Source organism: Macaca nemestrina, chromosome 19, assembly GCF_043159975.1.
Source record: "Macaca nemestrina isolate mMacNem1 chromosome 19, mMacNem.hap1, whole genome shotgun sequence".
NCBI classification, from domain to species: domain Eukaryota; kingdom Metazoa; phylum Chordata; class Mammalia; order Primates; family Cercopithecidae; genus Macaca; species Macaca nemestrina.
In genome coordinates, this window is record NC_092143.1 from 77,476,543 (window position 1) to 77,490,872 (window position 14,330).

At 38.5% G+C, this 14,330-nt stretch overlaps 1 protein-coding gene across 9 annotated transcripts in view; it reads left to right on the forward strand.

The window, feature by feature from the left end:
• Positions 1 to 14,330, forward strand: part of LOC105478855 (Rho GTPase activating protein 28) — a 240,371-nt gene that overhangs the window by 146,919 nt on the left and 79,122 nt on the right. For 6 of the 9 annotated variants that reach the window (XM_071085638.1, XM_071085639.1, XM_011736556.3 and 3 more), the window contains 2 exons: positions 1,870 to 2,072; positions 12,063 to 12,280. In XM_071085638.1, coding sequence (XP_070941739.1) covers positions 1,904 to 2,072; positions 12,063 to 12,280 — 387 coding nt within the window. In that variant the 5' untranslated portion in view covers positions 1,870 to 1,903. Of the gene's footprint in view, positions 1 to 1,869; positions 2,073 to 8,942; positions 9,031 to 9,097; positions 9,397 to 11,117; positions 11,204 to 12,062; positions 12,281 to 14,330 lie in introns of those variants that run through there. The other 3 variants (XM_071085645.1, XM_071085644.1, XM_071085643.1) reach the window with 3 other exon arrangements.

The following is a 14,330-nucleotide window of genomic DNA, read 5'->3' on the forward strand; positions in this document are numbered from 1 at the left end:
ATAAAAAATAAAAGTAGATATTTCATATTTTCCTGAAATGTTTTAGTTTAAAAAATAAATTGGCTATCTTGCTGTTCAGTTAATGTTCAAAACTAGAACTACAGTCAGATACTATGAAACGATCAATGATAAAATTCCAGAAATTGCTACTAAATTTAGATGCAATTTCGAAATCCAGGAGGATTCCTAGATGTGTACAGCTTATGAGCAAATGGAAATTTTGGGGTATTATCATGGAAACATTATTTTGCCTCTCTTTAGGTACTCTCGTGAATATAATGTGCTTTACATTAGCCATGGCTAAATTTGATAACAATCCACTGCTGCTCTGCATGTCAAAATATAATTGTCCTAAGTCATCATAAAACCCACAGTGCACAGTGGACATTACTGTGCCATTGGCCTGGTTACCTCTTTCCACCTGGGAGCTCTTGTTTGAGTGAAACAGCCCATACATTGCTTAAGAGTTAGTTTTGGTCTTTTTGTCCAATTCCACTTGAACCCAAAGAGAAGAAGGCAAGCTTGGAGGAGGTTCTTTGAAAGGAGTTGCAAACCCACACCAACACGAAGTCCTCATTCCTCCCCACCCCATCCCACTCCTCCCCACCCCATCCCACTCCTCCCCACCCCATCCCACTCCTCCCCACCCCGTCCCACTCCTATCCCCTGGAAGTAGCCATTCTACTTTCTGTCTATGAATTTGACTACTTGGCACCACAAATAAATGAAATCATTTGTCTTTTTGTGAGTGGCTTTTCCACTTAGCACAATGTCTTCAAGTTTCATCCATGTTGTTTATTGTGTCAGAATTTCCTTCCTTTGTACACATTTTGCTTGTCCATTCATCCATTGATAGCACTTGGGTTGCTTCTAACTTTTGGCTATTGGAAGTGGCCAATAGCCAAAACGCTATTACATGAATGCTCTTAGCATGGATGTACAAATATTCCTTTGAGTCCCTGCTCTCAATTCTTTTGAGTATATACCCAGCAGTGGAATTGCTGGGTCTCATGGTGGCTCTATTTTTAATTTTTTGAGGCACTGCCATACTGTTTTCCATTGAAAGCTTCCCCATTTTACATTCTCGCCAACAGTGCACAAGGGTTGCAATTTCTCTACATGTTCACCAACACTTGTTATTTTCTGTTTTTTGTTTGTTTGTTTGTTTAATAATAACCACCCTAATGGGTGTGAGCAGCAACTCTTATGCCCTTCTCTGCCTTCACCATAGATAATATACAGAAACAAACTTTTACTGTGCATATTTTGACTAGTGTAAGCAACTTTGCATTTTATGAGTGTTTAAAAATTATTAAAAACATTTTCATGTTAATTTCTATATGGCTACGGAGTCATTATAAAGTACAGAGAATTTTTTAGCCAGGTGTGGTGGCTTATGCCTGTAATCCAGCACTTTGGGAGGCTGAGGCAGGCGGATCACAAGGTCAGCAGTTCAAGACCAGCCTGGCCAACACGGTGAAACCCCATCTCTACTAAAAATATAAAAATTAGCTGGGCGTGGCGGTGGGTGCCTGTATTCCCAGCTACTCGGGAGGCGGAAGCAGAAGAATCGCTTGAACCCAGCAGGCGGAGCTTGCAGTGAGCCAAGATCACGCCACTGTACTCCATCCAGCCTGGGCAACAGAGCGAGACTCTTTTTCAAAAAATAATTTTAAAAAATTATACAGTATAGAGAATTTTTTTAAAAGGGCCACGACTGAGTGGAGATTATTCCCTCAAATCCATCTCTACCATGGTAATTCCACTTCTCCATTTAATTTAAACTTAATTAAACTTAAATTCAATTTTGTGACTTTATAACATAAAAGTATAAAAAGTTTTTATTCATAGATATTATTCTCTCCTCAGAAAATCCATTCCTCGCTGCCAAAGAATTAACAGGATGCTCTCCAATGAATCCCTCCATCCTCCTGCCTTCAGCCGTTCCAACTCAGAAGCCTCCGTAGACAGCGCCTCCATGGAGGATTTCTGGCGGGAAATAGAAAGTATTAAAGAGAGCAGCATGGGAGGGCAAGAAGAGCCACCGCCAGCTGAGGTCACACCTGCGGATGGTAAGATACTGGATTTGTCTTACTAAATGCTGACTGGCTGTCTCTCCTGCCCTCTCTTACTCTGTTCATAGGCAGACATCATCCCACCAGTAGTTTAACCAATGAATCAACAGCATCTGGCATATTGATGATCTACTCCCACTGATTGGTTTATATTACTGTACTGGCTCAGGGTGGCTTTTATCCCAGGTGACATGGCCCAAGGAGGGCTGGACCTCAACAAAAATACACATTGATGCCTTCTATACCGCTACTGAGGGATGCTGTGCCTATCTATTGGTTTGATTCATTACCATCAAGCAGATTGAGTATTCTAATTCCGACAGCTTTTACATTTGTCTACTCATTTGTTATTATTAATTAGAGTAATTAATACCTGACTATTATTTACTATTAACTAGAGAGAGAGGAATTTTAGCAGTATAATTGTGAAGAAGAAAAATTTGACTTTAAAGCATTTACTGGTATTACTATATTAGATTGTCTTGTATTCCACCAAATAAAAGACATGTTGTTGTTTTTCCAACTTTTATTTTAGATGCACAAGGGGTACATGTGCGGGTGTCTTACATGGTTATATTGCACTCAGGTAGCGAGCATAGTACCTGGTAGGTAGTTTTTTGACCCATTCCTCTTTACCTACCTCAGCGCTCTAGTAGTCCACAGTGTCTCTTGTTCCCATGTTTATGTTCGTGCGTGCTTAGTGTTTAGCACCCGCTTACAAGTGAGAACATGCAGTATTTAGTTTTCCCTTCCTGTGTTAATTTGTTTAGGATTATGGCCACCAGTTCCATTCTCATTGCTGCAAAGGACATGATTTCACTCTTTTTTATGGCTGCATAGTATCCCATCTTGTATATATACCACATTTTCTTTATCCAGTCCTCCAATGACGGGTAGCTAGGTGGATTCCATGTCTTTGCAGCTGTGAATAGCATGGCAATGAAGATACAAGTGCATGTGTCTTTTTAGTATAATAATCTATTTTGTTTTGGGTTTATACCCAGTAATGGGATTTCTGGGTCAAATGGTAGCTCTCTTTTAAGTTCTTTGAGAAATCTCCAAACTGCTTTCTACAGTGGCTGAACTAATTTACACTCCCACCCACAATAGTACTTAAGCATTCTCTTTTCTCTGCAGCATTGCCAGTGTCTGGTTTTTTTTTTTTCTGTTTGTTTTTTTGACGTTTTTGATAGTAGCCATTCTGACTGGTGTGAGATGATATCTCAGTTTGGTTTTGATTTGCATTTCTCTGATAATTAGTGATGATGAGCATTCTTAAATATATTTGTTGTCTGTTTGTATGTCTTCTTTTGAAAAGTATATGCTCATATTCTTTGCCCATTTTTAATGGAGTTATTTGCTTTTTGCTTATTGATTTGTTTAAACTCCTTATAGATTCTGGATATTAGATCTCTGTCAGATGCATAGTTTGTGAATATTTTCTCCCATTCTCTAGGTTGTCTGTTTACTCTGTTAATGGTTTCTTTTGCTGTGTAGAAGCATGTTAGTTTAATCAGGTCCCACTTGTCAATTTTTGTTTTTATAGAAATTACTTTTGGGGACTTGGCCAAACATTGTGCCAAGACTGATGTCAGGAAGGATGTTTCCTACACTTTCTTCTAGTGTTTTTATAGTTTGAGGTCTTACATTTAAATTTTTAATCCATCTTGAGTTAATTTTTGTATGTGGTGAAAGGTAAGGGTCCAGTTTCATTCTTCTGCATATGGCTAGCCAGTTATCCCAGCACCATTTATTGAATAGGGAGTCCTTTACCCATTGCTTGTGAAACTAAATGGAAGATGGAGGAGTGGGGAAAAAGCACCAATAAACACTATGATTGTCCTTAGTTCTCAAAAACAGCAAAACTACTCACAGTGGATTAAAAGCATAGGTCAGTCATCAATTCCAGGCCCTAACTATCAACAAGCAAATGTGTAAGACATCCAAAAAAGACTAAAGGTAGTTTAGTACGTATACACCTAAGAGTGTTTCCATTAGCCAGTGATTAACCTCAAGACAGCTGGCAGGATAAACTGAACGGTTAGAAAATATTTTCATTCTTCATTCTCATTTCTGAGTCTCTTTCTCAGGACTAAGAAATCATTAAGATGTACCCCCTTTAACATACATCCAATATTACTTGAAATAAAAAGCCCTGCCACACACTTAACCAAGAATCTATTCAAGGGAACTATCCTCCATCAGTGAAATGTATTCTTACTCCTATTACTTGCTTGCTTAGATTTTGCCTTTTTAGATCCAGAAAGACAGGAAGACACATAAAGGAAAATACCTATTATCCCCTACCCCCTTTTTCTTACTATCTACCCAGCTAGCTAGCTGTTCATATTAAACACCACGAGTTCACAATGATAACCTCCAATTTCAATCCAGCTCCACAGGGCTCGTTGCTGTCTTCCCTTTTTCTGTATTTGGAACTCTCTTCTCTAATGATAAACCTGGCTCCCACTCTGTACTTTGTATTTACTTATTTGCTCAAACCTAGAATACACAGGAAATATTTTCAGGTTTGCTAACCTAACTGCTACAAAAGCAGACCTACTAATTACAGTTTGTTATTTATTTGCAGATTTTTTTCCTTGAAGCATTTGCACAGATCTTAAACATACAATTCAATGAGCTTTGACAAATGCGTGCACTCTTATAATCTCACGCTGATCAAGATAGATAACATTTCAATCAACCCAGAAAATTTCTTCATGCTTTTACCCAGTCTCATGCCTCCCAATGACTTGCCAACCCTGGCCAGAGACAACCATTGTTCCCAGTTTTTGCATCATAGATAATTTTGGGGTTCGGCTTCTTTCACTGAGCATGTTTTTGAGATTCTAGTAGGATATCAATAGTTTATTTCTCTTTACTGTTAAGTAGTTTGTTTCAGTTTACTAGGGCTGCTGTAACAGAAAGTCCACAAAACTAGTGGCTTACGTAACAAAGTACCACACTAGTGGCTTGAAACAACAGGACTAGCAGCCCAAAATTAAGGTGTCAAGCTGGGCCGTGCTCTCTTGGGGAGTTCTAGGGGAGAATGCGTTCCATGTCTATCTCAGCTTCTGGTGTTGCTGGCAATCCTTGGTGTTCCTTGACTGTTGACAACACATTGTGCCATTCTCTGTCCTGTAGTTCATAGCATACTCCCTATGTTTGTCTGTGTTTCTTCTCCTCTTCTTATAAAGATACCGGTTATGTTGGATTAAGGGCCCACCCTACTCCAGTATGACATCATCTCAATTTTTTTTTCACTTCATCTATCATTTATTTGTGTTAGGAGCATTCCAGTTCCACTCTATTAGTTATTATAAAATATGCCATAGATTATTATTAACCATAGTCACCCTACTGTGCTACTAAATTCTAGATTTTATTCACCCTTTCTTTTTTTTTCTTTACAATGTTATAATGTGAATGCTATTCTTTTTTTATTATTATACTTTTAAGTTCTGGGGTACCTGTGCAGAACGTGCAGTTTTATTATATAGGTATACTTGTGCCATGGTGTTTTAATGCATCCATCAACCCTTCACCTACATTGGGTATTTCTCCTAATGCTATCCCTCTCCCAGCCCCCCACCCCTCTACAGGCCCTGGTGTGTGATGTTCCCCTCCCTGTGTCCATGTATTCTCATTGTTCACCTCCCACTTATGAGTGAGAACATGCAGTGTTTGGTTTTTCTGTTCTTGTGTTAGTTTGCTGAGAAAGATGGTTTCCAGCTTCATCCATGTCCCTGCAAAGGACGTGAACTTATCCTTTTTTATGGCTGCATAGTATTCCAACCTCATCTTAATTATGTCTGCAAAAGCTTTGTTTCCAAATAAGGTTATATTCATAGATACCAGGGTTTAAGACTTCAGCATATCTTTTTGGGGGACATAACTCAACCCATAACAGTAATATTCCATTGTATGAATATGCCACAATTTGTTTATCCATCTAATTTTTAATTTGAGCATTGTTTACAATTTTGCTTACGCTGAATAATGCCGTTATGAGCAATCTTGTGGAAGTCTTTTTGTATAGATATGTTTTTATTTCTCTTGGACGTATGTATTTTTCACAGAATGTTTAACTACATAAGAAACTGCCAGCATTTTTCCAAAGTAGTTGTACTATTTTACACCCCTTCCAGCAATGTATGACAGACAGTTCCATTTCCACATCATTGCAACACTCAGTGCTTTCATTCTCCATCATATGAGTGATTCTAGTGGATATGTGGGGTATCTCATTATGGTTGTAATTACATTTCCCTGATGACTAACGATGTTGAACTTTACTCCTGTGCTTATTGTCTTTTCATGCATCTTGCTTTGTGAAAACTCTTGCCTATTTTTTAAAACTTTTAAAAACTTTTTATTACTGTGTATTCTTGATACAAGTCCTTTGTCAGATATATTTATTGCAGATGTTTTCTTACTGTCTGTGACTTGTCTATTCATATTCTCAATGGGGTCTTTTAATTGGGTTTGCCTCTGTCTTTTCAGTTGTTGCTGGCATATAGAAATATAGTTAATTTTTGTATCTTGACGTTACAAACCATTACCTTCCTAAATTCATTTTCTAGTAGTTGTCTACTAGATTTCTTAGGATTATCTCCATAAGCAAAGAGGTCATCTATGAATAGAGACAGTTTTCCTTTCTGATATTTTGTGCTTTTATTTTTGATCTTGCCTTCTTGTACTGGCTAGGGCTTCTAGTACAAATTGAATAGAAGTGGTGACAGCACATGCATATCCTTGTCATGTTCCCAGTTTTATAGGGAATGGGTTCAGTACTCACCACTAGACATGATGGTAATTGTAAACTTTCTGTAAATGCTCTTTACCAGATAGCTTTCTATTCCTAGTTTTTCTGGCAGTAATGTGAATGGGTGTTGAATTATATAATGTGCTTTTCTAGTATGTTGGTTCTTTGAAAACAAATTAATAAAATCTACATCTCCTTTTGTTTATGTTTCTGTGTTTAATTTGCTTTTTTCCTGTGTTAAGATGGAAACCTAGACCATTAATTTTAAATCTTTCGTCTTTTTGAATATGTACAGTTCTTTATAAGCATTGCTATCACTCCATCCCACAAATTTTGATATGTTATATCTTGAAGTCTGCTTCGTCTAGTAATTACATAGTCGTTCTGGCTTTCTTAGGGTTTATAGGGTTATTCTTTGCAAGATATATCTTTTTTCATCCATTTAATTTCTACCTGTCTGTCTGTGTTTTTCTTCACAATTTCTTCATAGTTTCTATGCTTACGTTTCAGCTATATTGCTTTAATTGGTTTTGTTGCTGTTCAGGCATTTTAATATTCATCCATAATTTATCATAGTCTACTTAGATAAATACTATGCGTCTCTATATCAAATATAAGAATCTTGCAGCAGTAGAATTCCATTCTTCTTCCTGCCCGGTGCTTTGTACTATTGTCTTATGTATAGCATCTGCATACGTTGTACATACATCAATGCAATGTTGTCATTTTTGCTTTAAGATGTCATATGTACTTATAGTTTTTAAATTTTGAAATAATCCCAAATGTATAGGGAAGTCACAAGTACAATTTTAAAGACTGCTTGTTTCAGGGACCATTTGAGAGTAACTTGCCATCCTGATGCTCTATCACTCCCAAGTACTTTAGTATTATATATATATACACGTACATACCTATACAGAGAGAAAGCCATTCCCTGTATAATCACAGCATACTATTAAAATTAATAAATTGTTTTTAATATATTACTATCATCCAATCCTCAGACTGCTGTCATTTCCATATTACCTTTTATGACAAAAAAAAAAAACCCTCTAGTTTAGAATCACTTGTTATGTTTAACTGAAAAACATGTTTCTCTTTCTTCTCTCTCTTTCTCTCTCTCTCTCCTCTTTATAGTCTGGAACAGTTTCTTAGCCTTTCTTTGAATTTTATGACCTTGACACTTGAAAATTATAGGTAATTTTATAGATGCTCCTCTGTATCAGACAATTTGGGTTTGTGTGATGTTTCCCGATGACTTAGACTCAGGTTATACATCTTGGGCAAGTTGTGATATTGTGTTCTCATGGCAGCCTGTCAGGTGGCTCATAATTTTAATTTGTTCTGTCACTGATGATGTCTACTTTAATCAGTTACTTAAGGTAGTATATACATGCAAGTTTCTCCAATGTGAACTTAGTCATTTCATTTTTGTAGTTACTGTTTTCTTGGAAGGTACCTTCACACTATATAAACATCCCACTCTACACCAAATCATTTCTTTGTATCAGAATGGACTCCTGGTTTATTTAGTGGGTTTATCTTTTACTGGCATTCATTTTGATGCTCAGATTTCCCCACATTTTATCTGGGAGTCAGTTAGGGAATATATATGGAGACTCCAAGCATCCCATTTAAAAACAGCTGCTGAAAGCTGTTTTTAACTAACCAAGATTACAGATGTTGCATAGAGCAGGGCAAACAGTGGAGGTTATGAGTCAAGTGAACTGTGGGAACTAAAATGAACTCCCTTTAGAGCAGGATAAGGAATACAGCATCTCCAATAGGGCACTCTGGAAGGTGTTAGTGTTAGAGTGATTTTAAAAAGCAGAATTTTTTTTTCTCTCAAGGAGTTGATAATGTAGTGGAAGAGAAAGTAATTAATGAAATAATATAAATATATTTGGAGGAGAAAACTACTTGAAGGAAGAAGAAACAGCAGTGTTAGGATTGATAGCAGTAGGACATGACCTTATCTGATGGGTGCAGGGAAAAAGAGACTTTCCTGAGAAAAAGATGGAGAAACTGAGATCTGAAAGATGGGTGTCCAGTAATTATGAGGTCAAGTAGAAGGACTGACATGTCCAAAGACCTTGTGACAAAATAGAATGTTGAACTTTTGAGGAATCCAAAGTAGGCCAGTATTGCCAGAGAACAGGAGAGGAGTATGGTATAAGCGTGTCCAGAAATGTAAGCAGTTTCACATCTTGTTGGCTATGTTAGGGGTTTTCTTAGTCATAAGAGCAGGGAAAAACTGTAGAATTATTTTTGTTCATTTGAAAGGGCTCATTTAGTTATAATATGGATAATAGATTAGAAGAGGATCAAGAATGGCATTGGAGGAACTGTTGGGGGTCTATCACAGCAGTCCACGAGAGAGAGGATATAGCTCTGACCTGGGTCATGGCAGAAGATATAAAGGAAGATGGACATTTTGAGCAATAATAAGGGGGCAATATGAAAAGGTCTTGGGGATGTGTTGGAGTTGATGTGTGAAAGAGAGGGAGATGTCAAGAATGCCTCCTGGGTTACTCTCTTGCCTAATTACATTGGATGGTGAGTTTTGTTTGTTGAAATATAGAATCCTGAAAGAGACCTAGAATTGGGAGTGAGAAATACGAGTTCGGGTTTGAAAACAGTGAACAAGACATATGAATGACAGAGCCAAGTGGATATTGACTAGGCAGTCAGATATATGGAATGGGAATTCAAAGGAGTTCTCTGTGTTGAAGTTATACATTTGGCAACTGGTGTGAGCAGCCAACAGGAGTAACACTGATATCTGCCCTGGACGTTTCTTACCTGTGGAAAACATACATCCTACTTAGGCTGCAGTTTAAGGACTTAGACCATCCTCACCTCCGATTTATGTCAACTCCAGTCCTACCAAGTACTCTTTCCTCCCACTCTGTCATTACTCCTTACATAGGTGGAGGAGAAAAACACAACTTTTTAAAATTTTAATATTAACATATTAAATATTAAATTGTACATTTTGTCTTCAGAAATTAAAAGCTTATCCATAGCTTAAGGAAGAGCTCCATGTCATAACTCTTAACTTAAAGGGCTTATGATTTAAATTATGGCTGCCAATCATAAATTCACTTTTCATTTTTTGTTAAAGGGACAGCTTATGAAACAAATGAACAATTAAAATAAGATAGCAAATTAAATATTGGCCTAGCTAAGAAGCTGGGCCTGTAAGACACATTCAAGGGTTTGTTTATACACCAGTGATGCAATAATGTAAGCAGAATCCAGTACTCCTAGACTAATGCTTTGGCATGCTGTTTACAAATTAGTCTAATCTGCTCTTTTAACAACGCTCATTTGGGTAATGCCTCCTTAGCACAGTTCCCAGAAACATATATGTAGTAGATTTTCTGTTACAGGACACTGTTATTCTGATTTCCTTATATTTCTATATATTGAGGAATTTTAGGTTTTTGAATTTTCTTCTGAAAAAAGCAATTAACATTCAGAATAAGGAGAAAGGTGGGAGAATGAACATCAATTGAATACCGACTTTGTTCCAGATTCTTTGCTACCTGTCATAAATACATTGATTTTAAAAAAATCCTCATAGGCCCCTAATCCTTTTGTTATTATTACTCTCACTGTTGTGTTTTTCTCTAATTTGGTCTTGAGGTCTCTCTCCGGTGAGTGGCTATAAACTAATCCTGCTCTGATGGAGCTACAGGGGATTTGGTCACTGATGTTTGCCTTTCAAAGGATACCTCTTTATCCTGGTGGGTGGCCTAATACCTTCGTGTTCAAGCCATGACCGGGTGTCCCTCTCACAGGAAGCTCATTTGTACTGGCAGATGCTATAAGAGAGCCCTGACTGGAAATAAGCTAGGTTCAGGTGTGTTGGCCAGGTGAGACACAGAGGAGGCAACTCAGCAAAACACATGAAATAAGAGAAAGGACAGATCTCCGGGAGAAGACGGCAGCTCGTTTCTCAGGGCCAATGGGAAGGGGCAGCTGTCCAGGACACTTGCAATCAACAAGCAGCAGGGAACAGGAAAGAGTGAGAGTGAGTGAGGGACCTGGGGACCAGAGCCTCAATTAGGATCTAAACATTACCCAAGCAGGTTTCCCACCAGGAGTCCTAATTGGCAGGTTTAGAGCAAGCCGGGATTCGCGCTGTGATGGAGAGGTGGTCACTGCACCGTATCTGCGCAGTTCCTGTAGGGGGTGTGGGTTGGAGGGATGCGTCAGGCAGGTTGTATCCAGCTATCTCATAGGAAGTCATCACCAAGAGGTGATTGTATCAGGCAGATACCTGGATCTGCTCTGTGGAGGAATTGGGAGGAGTTGGACACCTGGAAACCACATCAAGAGTGACTAAGCCCTGCTTCTGGTATGAGAAAGTTAAGCCCATATTCAAAAGGGAGGCAAAACGATGTAAAACTATAGAGGTTCACTATGCTCATTTTGCTGAGAGGACACTGAGGTCTCGAGATATCGTAAGACTTAGGAATCAGGCAGCTGGTGAATGGTGGCCCTGGCATTTGAACCTCCATGTGAGTGATTGGAAAACCAATTTGTGGCCGGGCGCGGTGGCTCAAGCCTGTAATCCCAGCACTTTGGGAGGCCGAGACGGGCGGATCACGAGGTCAGAAGATCGAGACCATCCTGGCTAACACGGTGAAACCCCGTCTCTACTAAAAAATACAAAAAACTAGCCGGGCGAGGTGGCGGGCGCCTGTAGTCCCAGCTACTCGGGAGGCTGAGGCAGGAGAATGGCGTGAACCCGGGAGGCGGAGCTTGCAGTGAGCTGAGATCCGGCCACTGCACTCCAGCCTGGGCGACAGAGCAAGACTCCGTCTCAAAAAAAAAAAGAAAAAAAAAAAAAAAAAAGAAAAACCAATTTATATTCCATTAAATCATGTTTTTTTTCTATTACAGTTTTACTTTAAAGATTCATGTTTTATCACTTTTTGAAATTAGTAGGCCAGGTATGACTCATGTTTAACTCTCTAGCAGGAAAATTTACCTTACCAAGTCTGCCAATTACCTTACTGTACTAGAAAATACTTTAAAATTTGACTTATTTAAAAAATACAATGCAGACTTACATTCATTCTTGTAGTTCTTTCCCATAATTACTGTAAAAAAAAATACAAATATTATTTACCAATACTTCTTATCTGATATTCACATGGCATCCAATCATACAGAAAATATTCTAACCCTCTCTTGGTAATGTTCTTTTACAGAAGGAGAACTTGAAGCAGAATGGCTGCAAGATGTGGGTTTATCAACTCTGATCTCAGGTGATGAAGAGGAAGATGGCAAAGCCTTGCTCTCTACATTGACTCGAACCCAAGCAGCAGCCGTGGAAAAGAGATACAATACCTATACCCAGACCATGAGGAAAAAGAATAAGCAATCTGTCAGGGATGTCAGAGACATTTTTGGAGTCAGGGAATCTCCTGTAAGTAAGAGCTCAAACATGGCTCAAAAGGTGCTTGGTTTGATTGGGGATGTGGGTAGGGTGGGGCTGGGGTAGAAAAAATATCAGAAATGTCTGGTTGGGTGGTTCCATTCTAACTTTTTGAGAGAACTAAAGCAGACAGCACAGTGCAAATTTTTACAAGTTTGAACTTAAGTGATCATTATCTCCTGTACTGCAGTCTCCCTCAATACTAAACTTATTCCCTTGTTTGTTGAAATCAGAGAGTGACTTCCTTGGCAGTGGAACAAGTCTTTGTGGGTAGAATCCAGGGACCCTTTACTTCAATTTCAGCACTGAATGGAAACTCTGTGGTCGGGCAAAGGAGTCCTAGGGAAGTGGACTTAAGTATTGTACACAAGACCAGGTGGTTTGGTTTGAATGGAGGGTGGGGATGAGAGATCAGGTAGGGTAGCCTTTATGTTCAGATAAATTAAAATGGTCAAAAAATGAAAATACCAGCATTAATTAAGTGGACAAGAGAATGATTCAGAAAACCATAAGGGAAACATCCCATGTTTTATGATAAATGGCTGGTTGAAGTTCTAGCTTACCCTTAGCAATTTCATGTCCCCAATTTTACATCTAAGGCTATTACTCATGTTTTCCTATGTCTACCTTTGTTTTACTGCTAGCTCTGTCTTATAGCTTACTTGTTCATTTATTCATTGCATAATTGCAATGTTACATTACAATAACTGCATCACAGATGCGACAGATGCATTATCTGTGCAAGATCCTAGGTTAGGTTCTATGCAGATGGGCTTCTTGAAACATTTTGGTTAACTAGTATACAGAAAAAAGGAAATTTGATGTTCAGCTGCAATTAGAGATAAGTTACCTGGGCAAGCTAGTTAATCACTCTGATTTAGGTTTCTTGTCTGATTAATTATAGTATCAGTAATGGCATACATGAAAACTTCAGGGGTATTGAGTAGAAATCATGGTTGAAGACAGTCTCCAATTTGAATTACTTAAGGTTGTCTGTAAATCATATCTTCTTTTAGATAAAGTAATCACATTGGGTAGTTGCCAAGGCAGCTCATATAGGCCCAGTTAACTTTTGCATTTGTGCTAACAGTGTCCTAGAATAGCACTATCCCTTAGAACTTTCTATAGTGATGGAAATGGTCTACTTCTGTCCATTATGGTAGCTCCAGTTACATCTGACTACCAACACTTTAAATGTGGCTAGTGTGAGAAATTGAATTTTTAATTTTTCTTAATCTTAATTGATTTAAATATGAACAGTCACATGTAGCTTGTAGCTTATGTATTGAATAACATAGTTCTAGAATCTTCTGCCATATATAATGATATAACTTATGGTGAGTGCATTTTGAATTCTGAGCTATTTGGACTTTCAACCTAGTGTAAACCTGTGTCTTTCTGGATGGTGGGATTGTCTACAGCTGTAACTGAGTAAAGGTGACTTCCACAATGTGAGGCAAGGACATTAGCTACAGGTGTCCTGACCAAGATGCCTACTATAGTAAAGGCCTGTCTTGCTGGTTTAAATTCCTTGGGCCTGATGTTTTGGTATTTTTCATCTGACCATCCATATCAGATGTTCTTATTCAGATATCACTCAGCAGCATCATGGCTTGTGATCACAAACTGGTCCTTCTGTCTAGTGGCACTTAGAGTCCTGTATGCTATGACACTGCAGCAGTACCAAGGGATGATTTTATGGGAAATTGGGATAGACTCCATAACAACAACCAAATAAATGAAGGACAAGTAACGTGTCTTGTGGGTTTTGAAAAGGCCGTTATACTTAACAATCTTTTTGAAAGTCTTCAGGGACTTTCTACTTGAGAAGCAGTAGTCAAATGCTTTGTTTTAGTTAGATTCACATTCACCAACATAATTTTTTTTTTTTTTTTTTGAGACGGAGTCTCGCTTTGTCACCCAGGCTGGAGTGCAGTAGCGCAATCTCGGCTCACTGCAAGCTCTGCCTCCTGAGTTCACGCCATTCTCCTGCCTCAGCCTCCTGAGTAACTGGGACTAGAGGTGCCCGCCACCACGCCTG